The sequence below is a fragment of the Sinohyriopsis cumingii genome, chromosome 1 (genome assembly GCF_028554795.1).
Source record: "Sinohyriopsis cumingii isolate HCF-2022 chromosome 1, ASM2855479v2, whole genome shotgun sequence".
NCBI classification, from domain to species: Eukaryota; Metazoa; Mollusca; class Bivalvia; order Unionida; family Unionidae; genus Sinohyriopsis; species Sinohyriopsis cumingii.
The window spans coordinates 172,901,250-172,928,046 of record NC_142961.1 but is presented as its reverse complement, the minus strand read 5'-3'; the positions used below and the strand labels follow the sequence as shown (position 1 = coordinate 172,928,046).

Below are 26,797 nucleotides of genomic sequence, written 5' to 3'. Positions count from 1 at the left end.
ATCTGTAGATGTGTTTTCTTCTTTCTGGGAGGATTGAATTCAGAGGTAGCAGAGAGTAATTTCATAATGTTAATGTGCTTGAGTAATGTATCTGACAAAGAAAAAAATACATAAATAATTCAATCTCTTTTCACCCATATCCTGCTGTACAAAAGATTTTGGAACCATATAACTTCTACTCAACTGCAATGAGCATACATAAATATGGAAGGAATGTTAACTTTTGTCATCTACTTTAGAAATCCTTTTCAAAAGACGTTAACTCAAACCTTACCCTAATATCACAGATATGGGAAATCTTTTTCAAAAGACATTAACTCAAGCCTTACCCTAATATCACAGATATGGGATCAGATTTGATGCTGGCCTCTAGAGAGTCAAATGTCACAGTGCACATCACCTGCATAAAAATGATATATCCCCTATACAACATAAACAGAAGGATCAGCAACAAGATTAGGAAAAAGAATAGCAAGAAGATTATCAAGAAGCCAATGTATTATTCATGAACCTCATTTAAATTTGGTCTTCAAAATCTCTTCTATAACCTTTTAAATCTCCTTCATTACTAAATTTACTTCTCTCTGGCAGTTGTCCAGAAAAACAACTAATGAAACTACAGGAGAGACATAAGTCTCAAAAATTCTGCATTACATCAAAATATAGAAGTGGAAGACAATAATGTGATAGGGTGGAATAGAAGATAAGGAAAACACAAGATAAGAAAGAAGTTAATAAAGACTATGCTTATTATTATTATTATTATCAAGATTACTATTATGGACATTCAATTTGTCTTTCAATCAGTCACATTACTAGGATTGTTGCAAAGTGCCAACCTGAGTTTGACCCCTCTGGAACAGTGCTGAGCCATGTAGAGGTTTGTACAAGTCAACTTGACAGGAGATGTGTCTGAGGTCATCCAGGCCTCGCCCATCACACCTAAACATAAGTAAATTCTGTAAGTGTGGCTCTAATGTACCCAACATCGAAGCATAGTAGCTTTGGACATGCAAATCAATAGGAATGACTGGAAGAGCAGCCTCCAGTAAAGAGGAATTTAAAAAAAATAATATGTTGCCATTGTGTCAACTTCAGCTTTGTCACCTATCTCATTTAAACAGCATTTTCATAGACACTAATTCTACAGATATTTGTGACTATAATTTTCAAAAAAGAAATGAAAATTAATACTTGCTTCAGTGGTTGACGTAAATTGTAGTGAAGATAGTAAATTCTAGCTACTCTGTATGCATAGTTTTAAAAATCATACATGAAGTTATGTCCAATTACTGAAAACTGAACTCTTGGTGTACATCATATGTGTAGAATTATAAAAAAAGAAAGAAAATATAATCACACCCATGTTATAGGTCGTCTAGTTAAGATAGGCTGGACTGAATCTATAGGTTTAGGATAAACCACTAACAGAAGCGAAAACAATATGTAAGTATTCAGTGCAACAACAGTGCTATACCATCTGAAAATGTTTTTACAAGGATGACTGGAAAAAAGTTAATGTTTTGGGTATGACAGGAATAAAATTAATGTTTGGAGGATGAATGGAATAAAATTAATGTTTGGAGGATGAATGGAACAAAATTAATGTTTGGAGGATGAATGGAACAAAATTAATGTTTGGGGATGACTGGAACAAAATTAATGTTTGGGGATGACTGGAACAAAATTAATGTTTGGGGGATGACTGGAATACAATTAATGTTTTGGGGATGTCTGGAACAAAATTAATGTTTGGAGAATGACTGGAACAAAATTAATGTTTGGAGGATGACTGGAACAAAATTAATGTTTGGGGATGACTGGAACAAAATTAATGTTTGGAGGATGACTGGAACAAAATTAATGTTTGGGGATGACTGGAACAAAATGTTTGGGGATGACTGGAACAAAATTAATGTTTGGAGGATGACTAAAACAAAATTAATGTTTGGAGAATGACTGGAATACAATTAATGTTTTGGGGATGACTGGAACAAAATTAATGTTTCAACTTACAAAGGTATCAGTCATCACAATAAACAAACACAAAAACATAAATCCTGTCAAGATATTCAATCTTTTTTTCCAATTAGATACAGCCCTTACCACATTTATTTGTCATAGCCAATTTAAGCTTTTGTTTTCAAAATCTAAATTATGCACGGGATGTACAATTACTATATACACTCTCACAACTAATGGAGGTAGGAGCTACAGTGGCTCCATCCATACATGCCAACCCCTGGCAAGGAAAAAGTGAAATCCAAGTGGAAAAAAAGAGTAATCCGAGCATAAAAAGAGTAATCCACATATAACGTGATAAAAATTCAATGAGTATATGTACAAAATGATTTATTTATCCCTCTGGACTTTTAACATCAATTACTGCTTCAAGTCTTTTTCTATATAACACTCTGTGCTTTAAAAAGCAACCGATTCTCATATTACATTTCAAAGCACTTTGTACCAGCTGAGATTATGAATGTTTTGCACACCAGCAGAGCACTATGTGCTGGCTTACAGAGCCTGGATCTGAATTCAGTTTTATTTTTGTTAACAATACTGAGCAATCTCTCACAGTCAGCATTAGAATGGTAAAGAACCAATATTCCTTTCATAACCTGACAAAGAAGAGGAAATTTATATCTTCCAGTCATTGGGTCTTTTAGCTGGGAAATAAGATGAAAAAAATCAAATCTGTCCACATGAAGTACATTGTCAGGTAGAGTGCCAACTTGATACTTCAGGAGTTCTCCTTCTAATTTATCAGCAGCCTTTCCTGCAGCATGGTGTATCATATGACATAGACAACCTGATATGTACTATGATGGAGACATTTTATTTTTCAAAACACAGAATGCAACTTCTTTATGAATTCCAGTCATCGCTGATGCAGTATCAGCTGAAAACGTCATACAGTTCTGCCAACTTATGTTTATTCAAAGCATTATCAAGCAAATAAAAAAAATTGTTTTCTCCAGTTTGAACAAAGGACCAATGTAGTCTTCTACCATTAGGGGTAGTCAGTGTTCTATTAAGAACTTGGTAGATAACAACTCTGCATTTATAAAATTTGTGTCCACAATTTAGCTCTGCTGTAAAAAAGAAGTTACCTTAGTATTGGAGTTGGAAAAACGATCTAATTCAAGGTTTCTTTGTTTTACCACCATGACCAATATTAAAATCCTTTCCACCATGGTTATGGTTTCCACACTTTTCTAAAGATAAATTTCCAGGTCATTTCCAGTATTTTTCCAGGATGAAATTAATTTTTCCAAGGTTCACATATGACCATTACTGAATGGAATTAAAGAACATTTTAGATGGTAAAACATGCATTTTCTAAATCTAAAGAGGTTTTTCTTTCAAGACTCTCCAAAACATCTAAGTAATAAAAATTGATCATGTACAAAACCACAAAATATATCACATTAAACAAGTTTGACTATATTCCTATAAATTGCCATGTAAAGTCATTTCAATGTACAGAATATAAATTCTAACATTATTTTGCTGACCTGCATTATGTTGCCAAGTGGGAACAACATAACGAACATAACTTAGTTCTGTTTCCTTTCAAACCTTTAATTCTAAAGAATTCTTTAGCAAAATATATATATAAATATATATGCATCTTATAGAAAGTAAACATAAGTAAACATTTCCTATTAGAGAATTTAAAAAAAAACAATGAATGCAAATAATTAAAATCTTGTCTTGTAACAAAGAGAGTTTAACCCTAAATTTATCTGTGGCAATAAAATCCCATACTAGATTTTTCAAGCAACATAATCTCCTTAAAACGAGCTGGTTAAAAATCCATCATTTAAAAAACATTTTCAAATGGGTTGATTTAAATTTTGACAAAAGGCCTTCAAAATTATATACTATTGTATAAACAAGGACTGAATTTTCTGCAGAATCAACCTGTCTTCTTGTAATTCATTAAACCAGTCCCCAAGCCTGTATTGATACATGGGCTCATGTAGTTTTTTAATATATAATACAAGGGACGACAATTTCTCATTTCAGCTCTGAGATTCAACAATTGGGACTGCAAATTTGGCTTAAAACGAATAGCAGTCCATTTTCTAATATGGGTTTCCTCTGAATATTCCCGCCTCATTTTTCACATTTGGACATTTAGGTTGGGGTGTGGGGTCATTGCAATTGCATATAGAAAATTTGGAATTTGCTGCCACCATGCGTAGCAACGTATGGTAGTCGCTTACCAGCAGGCCTAGCAAATTTAAACTTATATCAACTCATACCTACATCAAACTGTTAGAAAATGATTTATTTTCTCAGAAATGGCAAGTATTATAAACGTTATATCTTTAATCCGCTGACAGACTAGATGAAACTATGGCATAGATGAAACCTGACCCTGTACTTGTCATTTGCATTACTAGTCACATGACTTTACAAATCTCAAATGACGACATCGGAGATCCAATAGTCACATGATATCAACAACAAACTCCTTTTCAATGTTGTTGTACAGAAATTCAATTATATTAAATGAAAGTCAGAAACTTTCTTTTCAAAACCAGCAATCTGGCCAGTCTGATTTATCAAGCAGAGAGCACATGTCAACGTGGTAGTCACATGATACAATACAACTCAAGAATTTGTTCTCGGAATATAAATATGGAGAATTTTGTGTTCTTTCATATTTGTATTTTTATTACAAACAGCATACAACTTTCATTTAATTTTTTTCTCTTCTTTTTCTCTACAACATTTGAAAATGTGGGTTGTTAGATTAGTGTACTCATGCGACTAGCAATGCAAATCCTGAGTACAAGGTAACATTTCATCAACACCATAGTTTAATCTTGTCTTTCTGCAGACTAAAGACATAACAATTTTAGTACTCACAATTTCTGAGAAAATAAGTAATTTTCATACTGATTTCATGCATGTATCAATTGATCTAACAATGTTTATGTTTGCTCAGCCATCCAGTAAGCGTCTTTGCTGTGCCACAACCATGTTGACATCTTCAGATGCCAGACTGGTTTTCACACCTTCTACATAACAAAAGATACGGATATTGAGCTAAGTTTGAAAATAAAAGTCTACAAGATGAATCTCATCCATTGAGTGTTTGGATTGACTCAGCATATATTAAACATATGCAAGCACCCAAATGATCCATACTGCATCCTCCAAATATTCTGGTTAGAACTCGATAAATGTAATTCACAATCAGTTTAGTTATGACTCAATTATGTGATTGTTTTGGCCATCAAGTGGTGGCAGAAAATTCCCGGGTTTTTCCAGACTTTCATCAATATTTGTGAAATTCAAGAACTTTTCATGGTCGGGAAAAAATTATTTTTCCTGACAACCCGGTAGCATGGGAACCCTGTTCTACACAACCTACAAGGGGCGTGAAGCTGCCCTAGAATGGAACACTGTATTGTGTAATTTATGTATTCATCTCTGAATCAGTTTTTTGTCTTTTCCTAACCCATCTATGAAATTATTTGAAAAATATTTTTGCTCTAACACACGCATCGACTAGAATAAATCTGACTCGACTTTTAGTGCCAAATACCTACAGACTGGTTCTATACTAGATATGAATTAGAACAAAGAATCTGCAAGCAAAGATTAAAAGTTAAAAAACCAGTCTGTTCTCTCCTAACTAAGCCATACAGCAGCTATAAATAGAAACCGAGGTCAAAAGCTGAAAGTAGAAACCAGCATGTTTCTCAGAAATAGGGCAGATGCAATATGTCACGGAAATGTATAAATCCTTTTGTTTATTAAATATATGTACTCGGGTTTCATTTTTTGTGTACAAGATTCCCAAAGGTGATTTATGTATATTGTACAAAGATTTTGAAATAGTGAGTTCAGCTTATCCTATGCTGCACATGCGAATTGCTTTCGATGGGAAGAACCAAATACTTCCGGCACACAGACATGTATTGTGGCATCGTCTGTGTATAAATGCTTCACCGTAAGACAAAATCTTTACATTACGGAATGTCTTGTCAATGAGCGGTTTACTTTAAGAACTTGCACATCTTCAGTTGTAGAGATTTGTGTTGTTGTTGTTGTTGTTGTAGGGTTTAACACCATTTTTCAGCACACGATAGGCTATACATGGCAGCCAGTATTAATAGTGGAGGAAGAACTCGGGAAATCCCCGGAAAGAACCACCGACCCTCGAGAAGCTACTGGCAAGCTTTCTCACATACCCACATTGGCCGAATCCGAGACTCGAACCTACGCAGACAGAGGTGAGATGGCAGTGATCCGTAACGGACAGTGCTTTAGACCACTCGGGGCCCCATAGAGATTTGTGAGTTATTTATTAATTTCTTGTGTATAAGTTTTAACTATTGTACTAGCACGTTTTATTTTCGTATATTTTCTATGTAGCCTCAGCCTTAGTACTGTAAGATTCTTGTCGGGTATGGATAGGTTCACTCCTGAACTTGTGTAAGATTTTGTTAATTATTGTGCCGATAATGTAATCTGTATAGCTTACCATATATAACTACATTACATTTTATCATATATGCCTGTGTCATGCATAGAACAAAGTGTTAGATGTATTTTCAGCTGGCCAGAGTGATTGGAGTGGTGACCAGAGCGACCAGAGTTATCGGACTCGTTGTGGTACAAGCTGTAGAGCTAACCATAGGAAATGACCATAGCAGCTGTGAAGCTGAACCATAGCAGCTGTACAGCTCAGTAAAGTGTTACTGGTCGAGTAGCAGGTGATCGGGCGTTGCTGTCCGAGATTGGTGGGCACTGATTGCTTGATTGACCAACCTGGAATACTGACTGCCTGACTGAACAGTGCGACTGGTACCCAAGTGTGCTGGTGATGGAGTGTGTAACTCCATACATGTGATATTTTAGCCATGGGCTAATCTTTGGGGTTTGCAATACCCAGTGTGTTTTTGGGACTGTAAATATATTTTGTACATCTGTCCCTTTGTTTTCATCATTTTTCACTATCTGAGTGAATATATTTTTTACTACATGAGTAAAATACATTTTTACTATTTGAGTAAAACATCGTTCTTTCTTTGTGAAATCATTGTGAATCATTCACTCCTTGTGCTCGTACTGTGTAAAGTCATTTATTTGTATTTTTATCATTTAGTTCATGCAGATTATATTAACTGATCCAATATTTGGAATTTTATTATATACGCATGGATTAATCATAATTATTTTCTCACTGAAATCATTTATCATTAAACATTGTATTTGTGTCACCATCAAAAGTGTTCTGTTGTAAATCTGAAATCCCACCTAGTTATCTTGTTACACTATAAATAGAACATAATACTGTTAGGAAAGTGCATACAAGTCTACAGACAAGTATACTCATGTCGTAGTTACATAGCAGCAGCCATCTTTTCTAGAATACCGTCTGTGGGATTAATGGGATGTTAAAAAAAATGAGAAAACAAATTATTAAGTTTTTGGGGAGGGGGATATACCTAAAACGCGTAATCCAAATACCTGTATGCGTAAGACGTAATTTAGTGAAAAAAGCATAATGATCACGCCAAAAGCGTAATGGTTGGCATGTATGTCCATGGTTAGCATGCTAGACTCTCAAGTGAAAAGTTCTTGGTTGAAGTCCTACCATCAGATCAGTCTGGAACAGCCACCACTGTCTGTCCTCAGGAAAGGCACTTCAATTGCCTAGGCACTAAATAAACTACGTAAATTGCTATCATAAAACACCAAACAAAACCAAGACAACATACCTGAAGTACTATGGTTGTGCAGAATACTTTCTCTCACCTGTGCATGTCATTATGATAATGTAGTTTTCACCTACATAGGTGAAACAGGTGATCTTAGCATATCAAGGTACAAATGTTATTTTATATAGTCATATTTTATGCAAAATTTTAAGTTGAATGCAGCAACTGATGCATATGGGTATGAAACACTTTAACATTTTTGACCCTGCTGTTTGAAACAAATTAACACTGAATTGTTGATTGTGCTATTTGAAGCACTTTAACACTGAGTCAGCATTTTTTACTGTGCTGTTTGAAACACTTTAACACTGAGTCAGCATTTTTTACTGTGCCGTTTGAAACACTTTAACACTGAATCTTATTATTGTGGACCCCACCATTTGAAAAAAATTAACACTGAACTGTTGACTGTGCAATCTGAAACACTGTAACACTGAATCTTAGCAATTTTGACCCTGCTGGTGCAGCAAAAGTCATGTCTATGTGCAAACCAAAAGTTCAGCACAAACTATGGTTTCTTTTGTAACTCATTAACCTTGAATGCCATGTTTACATGTCAAGAAGCAATACCCTATTTCCAAGCTCTGTAGAGTCAAATTCATTCACAATATACCACAAGGGTGGTATTACTAAAAGTTAAAGATGTAGTTGTATAATGACATCAAAACAATGTAGACTTCTACCTTTTTGAATAAATGCAGCAGAATTTTTTTTTGAGACCTTGTTTTTCAGGCTAAAAATTACTAGCTTCAGAACTTGTTTTTGTGTTCTGATCCGAGACTTTTTGCCCTTAGATCTCAATCAAACAAGTCTGAACTGCACATGGACAGATGAACTTTTGCAGAAAGGAAAAACAGTTTCAGACTTGGAGTAGAATGGGTCCAGGACATGAAAATCATAGGTATAATGTGCAACAACAAAAAAAGAAGTAAAAAAAACAAATAGGGTGTCCAATTTTCACCCATATGCACATGCATGTCCGAGATAACCAATTGAAAGCAACATCTTTGATATGCCTAAATAGGTATAATGTGCAACAACAAAAAAAGAAGAAAAAAAACAAATAGGGTGTCCAATTTTCACCCATTTGCACATGCATGTCCGAGATAACCAATTGAAAGCAACATCTTTGATATGCCTAAATAGGTATAATGTGCAACAACAAAAAAAGAAGAAAAAAAACAAATAGGGTGTCCAATTTTCACCCATTTGCACATGCATGTCCGAGATAACCAACTGAAAGCAACATCTTTGATATGCCTAAATAGGTATAATGTGCAACAACAAAAAAAGAAGAAAAAAAACAAATAGGGTGTCCAATTTTCACCCATATGCACATGCATGTCCGAGATAACCAATTGAAAGCAACATCTTTGATATGCCTAAGCAGCTGATTAGAAAAAAATATCTCAAAAACACATGTGCATGGATCCATTCAGAAATAAGTATAAAATAAATGAGTTTCCAACCCCTATTTCAGGTGAAAATGACAAGAATTTCCAGTGGGCAATGAGTTAATGAAATTAATGTGACGTACCTTGTATTAGTTTCAAATATTAATTGCCTAAACATATCTTTTGTGACAGTACTGGCAGCCTGGTTCATCTGACTTGCATCTGCATCTGGAAAACTGCCTGTCAAAGAGAACAATATCAACAAGAAAGTGTTTATAATTTTTGCAAAACATGTATTTCTACATAAAAACACCCCCATTCCTCACCATTCTCACACAAACTCATCCCCATTCCCACACAAACACACACCCATTTGACTTTTGGATTTTAATGGTAATTAATTAATATTTAAAAAACAACAACACTCATGCATGCACACACATATATATTGTTACAGAGATCTACATCACACATTTTATTTTTATAATATAGTTTATTTGAGTCAACTGGTGAATGACATATTGTAATTATTTAATTATGTGGCTGGCCTGTACTGCAAGAAGAACAGATGCATGTACTTTCTCCATTCATAAATCAAGGTCATATTGCCAAATTCATGTCAAAACTAATTTTGGCAAAATAGGCCAAGGGTATTTAATGCAGGTCAGGATATAATCACATGAACCAGGAGAACATATATACTCTACATATGTCATGACTGCCCTAGTTGCTGATTGACTAAATAAGAGAATGCCAAGAGCTGACTGCTAAGATATTTTGTGGTATGGAATAATTTAAATACCTGGAATTATATTCTTCTTTGAAGGAAATTTTTACACTGAGAATTTATGGATTGCAACATTCATTAAATCAGTAATTAAAGAGATTAGACAGAATTCTCTACGTAGAACAGATTTATCATTATTATGTACAGTACTAAGAAAATGAGGAATAATGTTTTCTACCTTAATCTACTACTTCTGCGTTAATCTGCACAGACTGATGTAGTGATCTTTGCAAAGAATATGCACAGATTGATACAGTAATCTTTGCAAGAACATGCACAAACTGACATTGATCTTTGCAAAGAACATGCACAGACTGATACAGTGATCTTTGCAAAGAATATGCACAGACTGATACATTGATTCTTTTTACAAACAATATGCAGACTAATACACAGATCTCTGCAAAGAAAATTCACAGACTGGTACAAATGTGTAGGTTTATGATTAGCAGATCTCTTTATTATGTTAATATAAATACAATCACTGCAAGGCAGATCAAAGATACTATACTGTATGTACTCGTGCACATATTGGGTCCAACTGTGAACAACATGGATCCTGATGTGCAGTCACATAATGAACTGGCAGATCAGGGTATATGCTGTTTGTTCTACCGAAACTGCAAGATCCAGATTTGCAAGCGTATCATGCAATGACTGATCTGGGTCTATGCAGTCTGGTTATAGCTGTCTAAAGATGGGTACAGCTGTCTAATAAAACGAAGGATCAAATATTATTAATACAAGAAGGAAAACTACTTTCAAAAGCATGAAAACAGCCAACATTTCACATTTTTTCACTTTTTACTTTTAAAAATAAGAGATGTAAAAAGTTATTGGTGAAATTTAAAGATTATTCCAAACATACCTTTTAACATTTCCACAACTGAAGTTCTTATTTCATTCAATGCAATGTCTCTAGAAATCTACAAAACAAATTATCAATATGTACAAAAATGCATTTTGGGGCTGAAAATATGTACAATTGAAATTAAAGCTAGCGTATTATAAATATTATGCTAAATGATAAAGCCTTAATTAAGAAAGCTCATTAGGTTATATGAAAAAGGCTAAAATAATAAGCAGTAAAAAATATCAAAATGGATTAAATAAAATACAATAAAAGATTCTGTTATAGGCTCAGTTTTTCTCCATTATTTATACAGGGTCAGAATCATGCAGTATTTTTTCATATTACCGTATATGGCTTCATACTAGATGACATGTGTCTGTAAATAGTATTGTCTGTTATGAACTACATTTGATTGTAAACAATGTATACTCATGCAGAAGACTCCAGAGCTTTTGATTTTTTAGATTTGTCTGCAGATGAACTCAATAAGCTGAATAGTCCAATTGAAAGTAGTGATGATAAAGTTGATGATTTAAATGAGTTATTGTTGTTGTTATTGTAGGGTTTAATGCCATTTTTCAGCACAAGATAGGCTATACATGGTGGTCAGTATAAATGGCAGAGGAAGAACCAGGAAAAGCCCCGAAAGAACCACTGACCCATGAGAAGCTACTGGCAAGCTTATAAATGAGTTCAATGAGTCACAAAAGAAACATTCAACCACGCAAACAACTGAACTCTCTACAATGTCTACAACAAATGTGAGTCACACAGTACTGTAAATACCATTCTGATCAAGTACAGTGGAACCCCTGCTATAATGCAATAATTGGGGTCCAAAAAATGTAATCACATTAATAGCAGGGTTGCGTTAATGCGGGGTTTTGACAGTATTTTCCTTTTTTCAGACAACAACTCATTGGCACATATATGTGTATTCATGTCTAATGTATACGATAAATAGGGTATCAACACTGTTTACTATCATGCCATCATCGCATGCAGTTCATCCATAATGCATGTAATTCTATTTAAAAATTGCACACAGATTTAAAATATTCAATAGTTTTGTCCCAGATCATTGTATCTGAATTCATCTAATATATAGCATGAACACAGTATTAACACCATTTACTTGCTGATATCGTACCGTCAGGGCTTGCAGTTAATCCATAATAGATGTAATTCCATTGCAAAAACTGCATACATATTTAAACTAGTCAATAATTTTGTCACAGATCATTATGTGTCTCTGAATTCATTGGATAAAATTAACAGCAAAATTAAGTTAAGAAAAACGAAACACATGTATGGTTCATTAGGTTCCAGGGTCTATGAATGGTATCTGTACAAATTTCATACTGCAAAAAATGTCTAATATGCGTTTCCATGTACATTTATCCATTGTAAATTTCCAATAATTAATGCTTATACATCTATTTGTTTGAATGACTACAGCAAGAATAATTAACAATCAACACAAGCTTTCAGCGTGCATATAACTTTTGCTTCAGATTTTGTGAATATCGAAAGAAATGTGTGAAACCTACTACACTAATCATTGCGCAAAATGCCGAGAATGACTTGCGTTTGTGAACTTGCTTTTCCATAACGATAATTTAAAAAAAATAAAAAATAGGAAATTAATGATGAGCTCATAAACAAACACCATACCCATGTAAAACCCGAGAACTGAGTGCAGTAGGCCTGCAATGGTCACGAGTCATGTTTATATATTTTTTTAAAGCTGAACACATGTACAATTTCATACCCTTTCAATTTCCAGCTAATAAAGTGGACATTATTTACTGGTCAACTGATTGCGTCTAATAACACCGCCAAGCCCAGCAAACATGTTGGTGGCTTTCATTTTTTGATGTTTATTAAATTGTGAGAATCTTTTGTCAACCACTGCATTGTCTGTTGCTTTGTTGTGTATGCGGTTAAAGAAGAAACACATATCGGCTATTGTTTGAGCAACGATTATATACAGAATTGAAGACAATCACAAAGACGACTGAATGGCTTTACTCATGGATCAGTAATAAGTAACATTTCCGATAATGTTTATTTTGGCATAACACTTCAAGAACCTGGTGAAATTGTTAAATTTCAGAAGCCAAGCCATGATCGTATTAGATTCGAATTTGTACGTGCACTCTTCCCCAAAATGATAAACATTTTACACACTATTCCTCGTACTTTAAAAAATGTATTTTTCGGGGTATGAGAAAAATACACGTACATTTATTTCCCCAAAATGATAATAAACTGTTTTCGCACATAGTGCAGATAATGAATTGCGTTTGTGAACATGCTTTTCCATAGCAGTAAAATATTTATATAAAAAATAGGAAATTAATAATGAGTTCATAAGAAAACCCCATACACATGTAAAGTCCGAGAACTAAGTGCAGTAGGCCTGCAATGGTCACGAGTCACTTTATACATTTTTTAAAAAGTTGAACACATGTACAATTTCATACCCTTTCAATGTGCAGCTAATAAAGTGGACATTATTTACTGGTCAACTGATTGCGTCTAATAACACTGCCAAGCCCAGCAAACATCTTGGCGGCTTCTGTTTTTTTGATGTTTATTAAACTGTGAGAATCTTTTATCAACCACCGCACTATCTGCTGCTTGGTTGTGTATGCAGTTAAAGAAGAAACACATGTTGGCTATTGTTTGAGCAATGATTGTATACAGAATTAATTGAAGACAATCGCAAAGACGACTTAATGGCTTTACTCATGGACCAGTAATAAGTAACACTTCCGATAATGTTTATTTTGGCATAACAATTCAAGAACCTGGTGATATTGTTAAATGTTAGAACCTATGCCACAATCGTATTATACTAAAATTCATACGCGAACTCTTCCCCAAGATGATAATAAATGTTTTACACACTATTTCTCATACTTACAAAAAAAATTTTTTCCCGGTACGAGAAAAATATACATATATTTAAAATTTCAGGAACCACACCACAATCATATTAAATTGGAATTCATATGCAATCTCCTCCCCATAATGATAATAAATTTTTAATACACTATTTCATGTACTTTGAACAAAAAATATTTATTCATGTGTGAATGAATATACAAAATTTCAGAAGCCACACCACGACCGCATTATATCCGAATTCGCATTATAGCAGGGTTGCACTGTACTGATAAAAATTGTCCAACAGGTCAGATTTGATAAAGAAAAGCAAATTTGGGTACAGTTAGTTTTCTATTAATCTTTCTGATAAATACATTGTTATGACTCCATGGTCATAAACTAAGTTAACAGAAAGATGCAAAACCAACAAGTTTTGTAAAACTTAACAAAAAATTTAAGTATCAAAGTTAAAAATGATAATGTTTGAGGAACTTACAGTATTATGAAGTGAATCCAGAATAATTCTTATAAGTTCTATGAAAGTCCTACATGAGTGAAAAGGTCTGAATACATGTCGAAACTGGAAATGCACTGGTCTGCCAAGAATCATGATGTTGTCAAGATGGCATCATCCATATTTCTTTCAAATAATTCATAACAGTTCCAAAATAATATTATAATTAAAATATTAGCTCTTTTTATTTCTAGTGAACAGTTCAAACAAATGTTTTTCCTCTCAAATAATATCTAAGTACAACATAAAACATGTCTGCAGACTTACAACAGGAACACAAGAAATGAGAATGACTCCAAAATAGGAATGAATTTGATTGCTCAGTTCTTTCCTTACATGCACCTTCTATTGCAACTAAATTTCACAATATACCCCAAGTGACAGGTCTTAGTGCTCAATTTGCCTTGAATCTGCCAATTCATATGACCCAACCCAACCAATGGGAAGTTACTGAATTCTTCTAGAAACATTAAAATCACATCAGCCAATGAGAAATTAATCCAAAGGCACCATTAAATCTTATTATTATGATTATTATAAATAATTATCAAAACATATATAAAAATCTATTTATAGATCATATGTAACTTTTACGTTCTTAACAGGCTCAGGTTACTTAGGTAAAATCCAACAAAAGATACTATGTACAATTAACAACCTTGAATAAAAATTACAAAAATTAGATAAAATCATGTACCTAGAGTTAAAAAAATATAGATATACATAACATTTAGTATCGTCATCAGCGCACCACCTGGGATGGCACCTCTAAGAATGGTGATTAACTTTGAGTTTTTACCCCAACAAGAAATTTCTAAGCAACATTCGTTGTGTCTTTATTCAAATGCTTATGGTAACAATGGAGAGGATTGCCAATTAAAAGTTAGAATGACTTGGTTGACTTAAGTACGCAAATATATGCAATATAAGTATGTTTAGATATTCAGTCACCTGACATGGATTTACTGCAACAGTTTTCTTGGGAAAACAAGTACTTCATTTGAATGGTTAATAAGCTAGTGTAATCGCTTTAAGAAACCACTGCTTAGTTATGAAACATCGACTGCTTACTATGGAAACATGTGCCACTGAATATTTGACTTCTGAAAAGGAATTTTCATGGCCAGGGGGATGAGAATGGCCACTGAGGCAGGATGACCACTCAATGAAGGTAGTTTTGACTATACTACAGTTTTCTTAGAGCACATCTAGTCAATGTTCATCTCTGGGTTCTTTTTTTATGGAATGGCGAAGGATGAAAATTTGTCTACTGTAATTTTAGTATAAAGCTATCAAACTGAATGGCAGCTAATGTAACTTTTGTGCAAGCTGCAACAGATTAAATGGACTGCCCCCAGTGTCCTAGTGGTTAGAGCATCTGCCTCAGATGTAGGTTGCAGGTTCGAACCCTGGCCAAGTCATACCAAAGGCTTATAAAAATGGTACAAACAGCTGCCTCACTTCATGCTCAACATTAAGAGGTTAGTGTTAGGACTGGTTGGCCTGGTGTCAGGATAATGTGACTGGGTAGGACATCATGCTACATGTCTGCGACATTATGCCTCAGTGCTAGACATCACTATAAACTGCCATACTGCAGACATTGCAGGAATATGAGTGAAAAATTGTTAAAGCTACTTTAAGAATCCAAAATACACACACACACAGAATGGTACATCCAAATACATGTATTGACTGAACATATTTATTTATGTACATCATATACCCCATATGAATAGTACAGATTCAGGACCCATGGGCATAACACTGTACATCATACACCCCATGTGAATAGCACAGACTCAGGACCCATGGGCATAACACTGTACCTCATATACACCATGTGAATAGTACAGACTCAGGACAAATGGGTATAATACTGTACATCATACACCCTTTGTGAATAGCACAGATTCATGACCCATGGGCATAACACTGTACCTCATATACCCCATGTGAATAGTACAGACTCAGGATCCATGGACATAACACTGTACCACATATTCCCTATGTGAATAGCACTGACTCAGGACCCATGCGCATAACACTGTACCTCATATACCCCATGGGAATAACACAGACTCAGGACCCATGGGCATAACACTACCTCATACACCACATATGAATAGCACTGACTCAAGACCCATGGGCATAACACATAACCTCATATACCCTATGTGAATAGCACAGACTCAGGACCCATGGACATAATACAGTACTCATCATCTGGAGTAATAAATATTACCCCAGATGTAGAAATCTTACTTGAAGCTGAAAAATCTAGCCTTCTAATTAGTCATATATAGACAAATGCAGCCATTTGATTGGTCAAATATTTTCAATCAAAACTTGGAGTAAATATCATGACACAGTGACCAGATCCCTTAATCATAAGACTTGGCTCAACATTTTAATTACTACATATTACTCTAAACTTTAGATAAAACAATGCAGCTGTGTCACATAAGTACTTCATGTTACTCTAGACTTGAAAACCTTAAAAGAAAACAATGCAACCATGTCAAATAAAGATTTATGTCAGATTCGGCAGATCAGAAGGAATGTAACCAAAAAGACTGATCAAATTTACCTTGTCATGCTTTGCATCTTGAAGAACTTCCCTCAATCTATTTTCTGAAAGACTGAAAAAGAACAGATTTCACTGATGAATGCATCTAATTACTCAGGGATTGTAAAAATGATTTCAAAAATGATAAAAACACACATGAGTGTGTGTGTGATTCGGATTTGTAATGCAGCTTTAAAAACTTTTCAGCAATATCGCTACAATGTCTGCAGTGTGGCAGTTAGTGATGTCTAACACTGGGGCATCATGCCACAGACATGCAGCATTATGTTCCACCCAGTCACATTATCCTGGCACCAGGCTGACCAGTCCTTACACTAACCTCTTAATGCTGAATGTCTAGCAAGAAGCTGTTAGTACCATTTTTATAAGTCTTTGGTATAACTCGACCAGGGTTTGAACCCGCAAACTCCTGCATCCAAGGTAGTAAAACACACATGATAATTTATTAAATTATAGTCATTTTAAAAAGAAACTACTCACATTTTTTAAAAGTTAAGAAAGTGACTCCTGATTATATCCTGATCCTTAAATGATTAAGATGATGGTCTGTTACAAAAAAAATTTCCATACAAGGAGCCATGGATGTTGAATTTTGGGACTGGAATTTTATGCAGAAATGACATCACACTACTTTAATATTCAAAAAGTAGAGTCAGAAATTACTTGGCACAACAGACTTTAATACTTAAAGATAGTGAAGACAGAAAAATTACATGGCTCAATGAACTTTAATATTCAGAAAATTACATAGCACAATGAGCATTCATATTCAAAGAGATGTTGAGTCAGAAAATTACAAGGAATAATGGACTTTAATATTCAAAGAGATGTGGAGTCAGAAAATTACACTGAACAATGGACTTTAATACTGAAAGAGAAGCAGAGTCAGAAAATTACATGGAATAATTGACTTTAATATTCAAAGAGATGTGGAGTCAGAAAATTACATGGAACAATGGACTTTAATATTCAAAGAGATGTGGACTCAGAAAATTACATGGAATAATGGACTTTAATATTAAAAGAGAAGTGGAGTCAGAAAATTACACTGAACAATGGACTTTAATATTCAAAGAGATGTGGACTCAGAAAATTACATGGCACAACTGACTTCATTTATCATACATCACAGTATAATGAAATATCTTTAAATATTGAAAAAAATATTGCAGTTGATAATCATTTAATTATGACCGTTAAGTGATGAAAATTTAAATTTAGTCACACTAATTCTAGATGTTTTCATACCAGTGCATATGTAGGTCAGTGTACATATTCAACATAGTGTGTGTCAGTAAGGGACAAACGCAAAGGGTAGTGCAACAGATGTAAATGGAATAAAATCATGGTAGAAACACATGTAAAATACGTAGAAAGGAGCAAGAGATGATTAGCCTTGATAAATTCACTTCAAAATACTCTTTGACTTTCTGTTTGATAGACTGCTGTAAATACTGCACCCCATGAACTGTGATTGATTCAACATAATACAGTTTCATCAACTATATGTATGTGTGTGTCTATAAATATGACATAAAAAGATAACAAATAAGAAGAAATCATTCATATGGACTTAAATTTCCATTCGCAAATTCACACTGAGACAGCTAACCCTGGTTGGCCTGCGCAGGTATTGAACCTTTGACATTTGTATTACGAGTCCAAGGCTCTACCTACTTAGCTACTGTTGTTCCATCCCTATGTTAAAGTGATTGCTGGTTTCTTCTGTGATTGACAAGTAGACAGGCTTTTAATGTCATCCTTCTTTATAAAATTTGCCACTAAATAAAATGTGAAGCTCGACTGATTTTAGATGCTTGTTTAATATCTATCTGAAAATATTAACATTCATCTTGGATGGAACTCTGATACTTTTTTTTATGTACAGTCATGAAACATAATCAGGGTCATTATCAATAAGGGTACTTCTGACCAGGCATTATCTATAAGGGTACTTCTGACCAGGCATTATCTATAAGGGTACTTCTGACCAGGCATTATCTATAAGGGTACTTCTGACCAGGCATTATCTGTAAGGGTACTTCTGACAAGGCATTATCTATAAGGGTACTTCTGACCAGGCATTATCTATAAGGGTACTTCTGACCAGGCATTATCTATAAGGGTACCTCTGACAAGGCATTATCTATAAGGGTACTTCTGACCAGGCATTATCTATTAGGATACCTCTGACAAGGCATTATCTATAAGGTACTTCTGACCAGGCATTATCTATAAGCTCAGTGTACTTCTGACCAGGCATTATCTATCAGGGCACTTCTGACCAGGCATTATCTATGAGGGTACTTCTGACCAGGCATTATCTAAAAGCTACTTCTGAGCAGCATTATTTGTAGGGGTACTTCTGACCAGTCATTATCTATAAGTTTACTTCTGACCAGGCATTATCTATAAGGGTACTTCTGACCAGGCATTTTCTATAAGGGTACTTCTGACCAGGCATTGTATATAAGGGTATCTCTGACCAGGCATTATCTATAAGGGTACTTCTGACCAGGCATTATCTCTAAGGGTACTTCTGACCAGGCATCATCTATAAGGGTACTTCTGACCAGGCATTATCTACAAGGGTACTTCTAAGCAGGCATTTTCTATAAGGGTACTTCTGACCAGGCATAATCTATAAGGGTACTTCTGACCAGGGAAAAAGGTCTTGCTCTGGTGATTTTGCATGGTTTTACAATTATGATTATTCATTATTATCAGGAATTATTATTCAATCTTCATGGTTACCTTTTGTGCTGATATGTACACAATTTCCATTGGTCATGGAATGGTATGCATCCAAGTTGTTATTGCATTATATTTTTATGTAAATAATCTTAAACCTAACAAACATAAGCTAATCAAAAGTTCTGACTGACTGCTTTTGTGCTAGGTACCTCTTGGCAGCATCAATAATCTCCTGTTTGACTTTTAGTGGTTGGGCATATGTCCTTTTGGGCTTCCCATATTTCTGCTGCAGTGCCTGAATTTGTCTGATTATCTCCTTTGAAGCTGATACACCCTGTTTGATAGCGCCCCGGAAATCTTGCAAACTTATAGCATCAGCTGCAGCTTCCAACATTACTGAAACAAGAAGCACTGTGATTAGATAATTGAACTGTCCAATTGGCTGTACAGCACAACATTGCTTATCAACAAGGTCTATGCATGTCAAATACTATCTCTTTGAGGGTCTATGCATGTTAAATCCCATCTCTTTGAGGGTCTATGCATGTTAAATCCCATCTCTTTGAGGGTCTATGCATGTTAAATCCCATCTCTTTGAGGTCTATGCATGTTAAATCCCATCTCTTTGAGGGTCTATGCATGTTAAATCCCATCTCTTTGAGGTCTATGCATGTTAAATCCCAACTCTTTGAGGGTCTATGCATGTTAAATCCCATCTCTTTGAGGGTCTATGCATGTTAAATCCCATCTCTTTGAGGTCTATGCATGTTAAATCCCATCTCTTTGAGGGTCTATGCATGTTAAATCCCATCTCTTCGAGGTTCTATGCATGTTAAACATCTTGTCTATACGTCACTGTCAAAATTCAAATCATTGTCATTTCTGGACAGTTATCTCTCTAAAACTGGTCTACACAATACAGTGGTTCCCCCTCATGAATTGCCCTCTTGAACAGTGCCCACCCACTCTTTATGGCCAGAATCCCTTGGCACTGACAAGTTTGTGTTCAAAAGTACCCCTCAAGAAAGGCCACCCCTCTAATGCGACCAGTGGCCAACATATTGGTGCAAAAATGTAAAATGTGCACCTCACAAGCAGCCACATTTTATTATTAACATATATCCTGAACCAATATTTAATTATGGCAAGGTAAGTAATCTGATTATCTTTCCCGACGTTGGTTTCTGGATGTCAGGTTTTCGTTACTGAAAGATGTGTTGGCTAAACTACATGTACCACTAAGGTTATTATTATATCAATAACGTGGACATTTGCAGGAAATGGGGTCAGCAATAATTTGATAGAGCGTTAGGCTTCACACAGTGGATTTTTTTTTAAATTGATGATTATGACCGACATAATTGTAAAGATCATAGCATGGCCAAAGAGGATAAAAATAGATTTTGTGGATTAACACATACACACAGAAACAATCAACTTAGAACAAAACAGGGTACCAGACAAAGACTGAAAAATCATGGACAATACATGTATCAATTCCTTTATAACAAGATTTTTCGTGTACAAAAGTTTTGTCTGCAAATTAAATTGCATAACTGTACAATTAGCAACATAGAAATAAATCATTAAAAAACTTTAACATGTCATCAAGTAATGAAGAAATAATACTTTAGAAGAAAAAGTAAAAGTTATTCGACTTGATGACAATGGGAGGAGTTCACTTGTCAAAAGATTTTATGTTGGGAAGACTCAAATAAACAAGATTGTAAGAGATGAGGAGAATATTCTCTAGAAGTGGGAAAATGGAGTAAATGGAAAGAGAATAATTTTTAATACGAAACAATGTATGTATGAAGATTCCAATAACGTTTTTCAATGGTTTTGTAATGAGCATAACAATATCCCACTCACATTTCACGTTTAAGAATAAGAACTTTTATGTTACTTGAAATAACTGTTTTTAAGGTAAGAAGAACATTTTAATAATTAATGCTACTTTTAAATGAAGATATTAACTTCTTTAAGTTATATGTAGCTTTCCTACTATATGCACATAAACATCTCACAAATAGAGCCCCCCTATGGAAAGGCCACTCATCTTATAATGCCACTTTCTCAGTGCAGAAGGGGTGGCCATATAAGAGGGAGACCACTGTACATTTTTTCTCATGTCTACACCTTCCTTTATATTTATGTACTTAAGAATATACACAGGAATTGGTGTACTTAAAAACATACACAACTCCCTTGATAACGCGCACCTTGATAACTTGCAAACCCACTTATAACGCGGGGTCAGACGTGGATCCCATTTTTAAACCAGAAAATACCCCAAAAATTGGTCCCAGTTTGTTGAACTTGAAGAAAATCGCGATCAAAATTGGTAACAGAAACTTTGACGTATCGCTCGTTTTATCTTCAAAAATGGTAGATAGGACATGGAAATTTTAGTCAAAACTATGAAATATCAAAATTAAAAATAGGTCATACAATTTGTTACATTTTCTTTCCAAATGACATTCATAGTAGACTGCAACTAATGATATGTAAGGAAATTTCGATCAATGAAAATGTCACTCATGCTGAGTGGAGGCAGTACTTTAATAAATAAAAACAAATTAAATAATTTTTTTATCAACTGATATTTGTGTTCTAGTTCTATCTTTTAGTTCCTATTAAGTGTAATCATCATAAATGCAATGTGTCCTCTTGTAAATAAACCTAAAATGTGTCAATCTACCGTAACAGCTATGTTCACGAGGTATCTCTGAGAACCTAATTAAGTGCCGACCGTGTTTTGATAACTGACTTCTGAAAGTATTTGTTGTATTGTTGCACTGAATTAAAAGCTGGCCTCCTTTGTATTATCATGTTAATTATGTCTTTTGAATCAAATAAAGGAGGTGGAATAAAAGAAAAGTTAAAAGGCACGAAAATCCAACAAACTTAAAATCTAGCGGCTCCGGTCGTATGTTGGGTGAACTCACTTCATTTGATCAACCGAACACTTATAGATGTTACTGTGTACGTAACAAAAACTAACTTAAATTAACTGACTCTTTCATAACTGTGATCAAAGATAACAAGGCTGCCAAGCAAAACGAATACTTCGTAAAATAAAGAGTTGATTTCACAGATACGGATCATTGTGGGCAAGCGAGTTTCAGAGAGTTCTTGAACTGGCACTTAGAGATATCCTCAAGGATGATAAGAAGTTTCGTTATTAATTCCAATTAATTAATTCATGACATCAATATTGTACTAATTGAGCAATACAAAAATTGAGTTTCAACGTAGATGATTGTCTCATGAAATAAATGTCACGTGTTTTTGAAGAAAAGTAATCTTTTTTAGTGGTGTATCAACAGTTAGCCTAGTTCCCTGCTCTGTGGACTCCTGATTTGGTAGGATAATATTAACACCACTCTAGGAACCAGACTCATCAAGAAAACAAAAAGCAGTGATGTAAGACACAGATTATTTATGCGTACACGTGATGGTTGTTGAAACCAATTGGAACGGTCTTTCATATGTTGGACATTTTGAAAATAAATGTTATTTAAACAGAATAACGAACAACTGCATAAGAAAAAGCGTGTTATTAAAAATTATTATTGACGTGATTGTAAATTAAGGATTCAGTCAATAAACAGCCCAGTTCCCTAACGCCGCTCCCCCCCATGGTTTTCTCAATGTCAAAGCGATTATTTTCAGTTTTTGGAGGTCCCTCAGTAACTCGCGCCTCGCTTATACTGCAGTCTATGTTTGTGGACCCTGTTGTGCACGAGTTATTGAGGGAGAGGTGTACACAGGAATTTGTGTACTTAAAAATATACTCAAAAATTTGTGCCTCACTTCCATCAGAAAATTTGTGCAAAATGACTGTATGCATGATTGAAGATACAGACATATAAGTAGCGTAGATATATAAGTAGTACAGACATATAAGTAGTACAGACATATAAGTAGACAGACATATAAGTAGTACAGACATATAAGAAGTAAAGAAATGTATGTGGTAAAGTCATGCATGCAGTAAAGACATGTATGCCATAGAGACACAGATACAGTAAAGACACACATAAAGACATGTGGTAAACACATGTATATGATAAAGACATGCACAGAGTAAAGACATGTATGTGGTGAAGTCATGCATGCAGTAAAGATATGTATGCCATAGAGATAAATATGCAGTAAAGATATGTATGCCATAGAGATACATATGCAGTAAAGACAAACATAAAGACACATTGGTACATGTGTGTATTTTGGATTTTTAACATAGCTTCAACAAAAATTCAGCCATATCGCTACGATGTCTGCAGTGTGGCAGTTTATAGAGATGTCTAGCACTGGGGCATCATGCCGCAGACATGTAGGATGATGTCCTACCCAGTCACATTATCCTGACACCGGGTCGACCAGTCCTAACCCTAACTCTTAATGCTGAGTGCCAAGTGAGGCAGCTGTTAGTACCATTTTTATAAGTCTTTGGTATGACTCAGCTGGGGATTGAACCCATGACCTCCTGCATCCGAGGCAGATGCTTTAACCACTAGGCCACCAGAGTGGTCGACACATGTGGTAAAGACATGTATGCACTAAAGACATGTACAAAGATGCATATGGTACAAACATGTACGTGGTAAAGACATATGTGGTAAAGACATGTATGCCAAAGAGACACATAAAGACACATGGTAAAGACATGTATGCCAAAGAGACACATATGCAATAAAGACATACATAAAGACACATAGTAAAGACATGTATGCACTAAAGACATGTACAAAGATGCATATGGTACAAACATGTACGTGGTAAAGACATATGTGGTAAAGACATGTATGCACTAAAGACATGTACAAAGATGCATATGGTACAAAGATGTACGTGGTAAAGACACATGTGGTAAAGACATGTATGCACTAAAGACATGTACAAAGATGCATATGGTACAAACATGTACGTGGTAAAGACATATGTGGTAAAGACATGTATGCCAAAGAGACACATATGCAATAAAGACACACATAAAGACACATGGTAAAGACATGTATGCCAAAGAGACACATATGCAATAAAGACACATAGTAAAGACATGTATGCACTAAAGACATGTACAAAGATGCATATGGTACAAACATGTACGTGGTAAAGACATATGTGGTAAAGACATGTATGCCAAAGAGACACATATGCAATAAAGACACACATAAAGACACATGGTAAAGACATGTATGCACTAAAGACATGTATAAAGATGCATGCTGTAAAGATGTGTGTGTAAAAACATATGTAGTAAAGAAATATATGTGGTTAAGATATGTGTACTCATCTGCCTAATTTGACTTCCTGAAACTGCATTTACTTTCCTACTGCTTTTGACTGTGTAATTAAACTTGTGGATGTTTTCATAGGTGGATAATAATAATATGCCTTAATTAATTCCATATCTTCATGCATGAGAAAATATCAGCCATTTTTAGCAGGTAGGGTTAGGTGACTTAGATAAACAAAGCTAATAAATAACTCTGGAAATATAGAAATTAGGTACAGGAAAAAAATAATTTTACTACAACATGATTTGACACCTTCAATTTTCTCAAATAAGACACAATTTTTAAATCGTCTCCTCAGGGGAATGCACCAGTTTATTTGGCGAAGCAATAGGGTTGTAACCCAAGGGATGTAGGTTTATAACCTGTCAGATGCCTTTGAATGTTCTTGGGAAAAGTACTTAGCTCCCATTTTCTTGGCATGATAAAATGCCTTAAAACTGCAGTAGTACCTGCCCCCTCCCCACAGCAATCATCTCTTCAAAACAATGAAATTCTTTTTCACAACAATATACAATTATCTTATTCATGGGATTTGTCATTCAATTTTTTTTTTATCTTTTTGGAATTTGACGATCTGACCAATATCTGAACACAGTCTAAATGACTGAATATTAAATAGGCTTTCAGTGGGCACTTACCAACTTTACTCTCTAATGTTGAACTGACTAAAAGATTAAGAGAACTATGGTGTTGTTGTTTGCGGGTAGGATTAATCACAACTTCTTGATCTATAAAGCCTACTCGGACAGCGCCTGTAAGTAGAAAATAACACATGTATTTTGTGATGAATTAAAGGATTGGGAATAATAGTTTTATGACACAGATTTACAATTAAGCATGTATGTATAGCAGCAAATCAGCACAATACTGGCCATATGATACAGACTATAAGTCAAGTTTGATAACCTTTAAATCACATACACAATAAATCTAGAAAGCTACCAGTTTTTGTCCTTGTACTAAGGACTTCATCAGCAGACTGATCTATTCTCTACTGACAGTTAACATCATCTGAGGGAATAGTGAGCAATGTTAACAGACTGTCACAGCAATGCGGCAGGTTGTAATGGCCCCATCCCTGTCCAGCATTGGTTTGTGTGCATGAATGCAGATAGATTCCCTAACTCCCTACTCAAACCAGGCTGGAGTCCCAAGATACAGTATGGCATGCCAGGGCAAACAATGTGAATGTGCCATAATACCTCAGATTAGCTTGAACTAGGTCAAAATTTATGTGTTTATAACCATACCAGACCTTAAGACAGATACTAGTTCACCCAAAAGATAAGACTGATATGAAAGATATTTGTGGATCACATTAAGTGTGAAGGACAGGATGAAAGTCAGCGCCATCATGACTATACTGGGGGAAATGGAAAGGACATTGAAAGTGAGATTTAATGAACACAGAAGACCAAGCTCATCTGAGGTATCCACAATGTTTTCCTTGGCATTATCCCCATGGATGATGTTTACAGTCAGTAGAGAATAGATCAGTCTGCTGAGGAAGTCCCTATTCCCTCAAAATTCCCCGATTTTTCTGGTGGTACATCATCATAAAGGTGTATGAATGAGTTCACATAAAAAAATTCTGTCTCACAGGGTGGAAGTCAATACACTCGATGAGAATGTGTCCCACTGTCATTGTATGTGCTCTGGTTAAATTTACCTTTCAGGAGTGTGTGTTCTATATGCGAATGGAACAATACCACCTTATCTCTGTCATTTGTCCTATATAAGGGATGAATTCCTCCAATGATGGGTTGGATGCTCTGTTTGTTTAGTTTTCATTTCATAAAATTTGCCAAGTGGAACATAATATCTGAAATCACTATATAGAATCTTCAATTCAGAAACCAGTGACTGCTGGGCTTTTCAGCTCCATTTCAATAGCCTTAATACCATTGTGACTAGGTATACAGAATCAAATACTTTTTCCTTAGTAACCTCTACCTCTACCCCTCATGGATTCTTCTTGTACGAGGATGAACTGTACTCCTGACAGGATAAGTTAGAAATGTC

At 34.9% G+C, this 26,797-nt stretch overlaps 1 protein-coding gene across 1 annotated transcript in view; it reads right to left on the bottom strand.

Annotated features, from left to right (window-relative positions):
- Window positions 1–26,797, bottom strand: part of LOC149808395 (polyribonucleotide nucleotidyltransferase 1, mitochondrial-like) — a 99,225-nt gene that overhangs the window by 54,316 nt on the left and 18,112 nt on the right. Inside the window, exons 8-14 of the mRNA XM_089976629.1 lie at window positions 25,414–25,527; window positions 19,679–19,865; window positions 16,776–16,827; window positions 10,795–10,852; window positions 9,283–9,379; window positions 840–942; window positions 330–400 (exon numbers count right to left, since the gene is read on the bottom strand). Of these exons, the coding sequence (XP_089832755.1) occupies window positions 330–400; window positions 840–942; window positions 9,283–9,379; window positions 10,795–10,852; window positions 16,776–16,827; window positions 19,679–19,865; window positions 25,414–25,527 (682 nt within the window). The remainder of the gene's footprint in view (window positions 1–329; window positions 401–839; window positions 943–9,282; window positions 9,380–10,794; window positions 10,853–16,775; window positions 16,828–19,678; window positions 19,866–25,413; window positions 25,528–26,797) is intronic.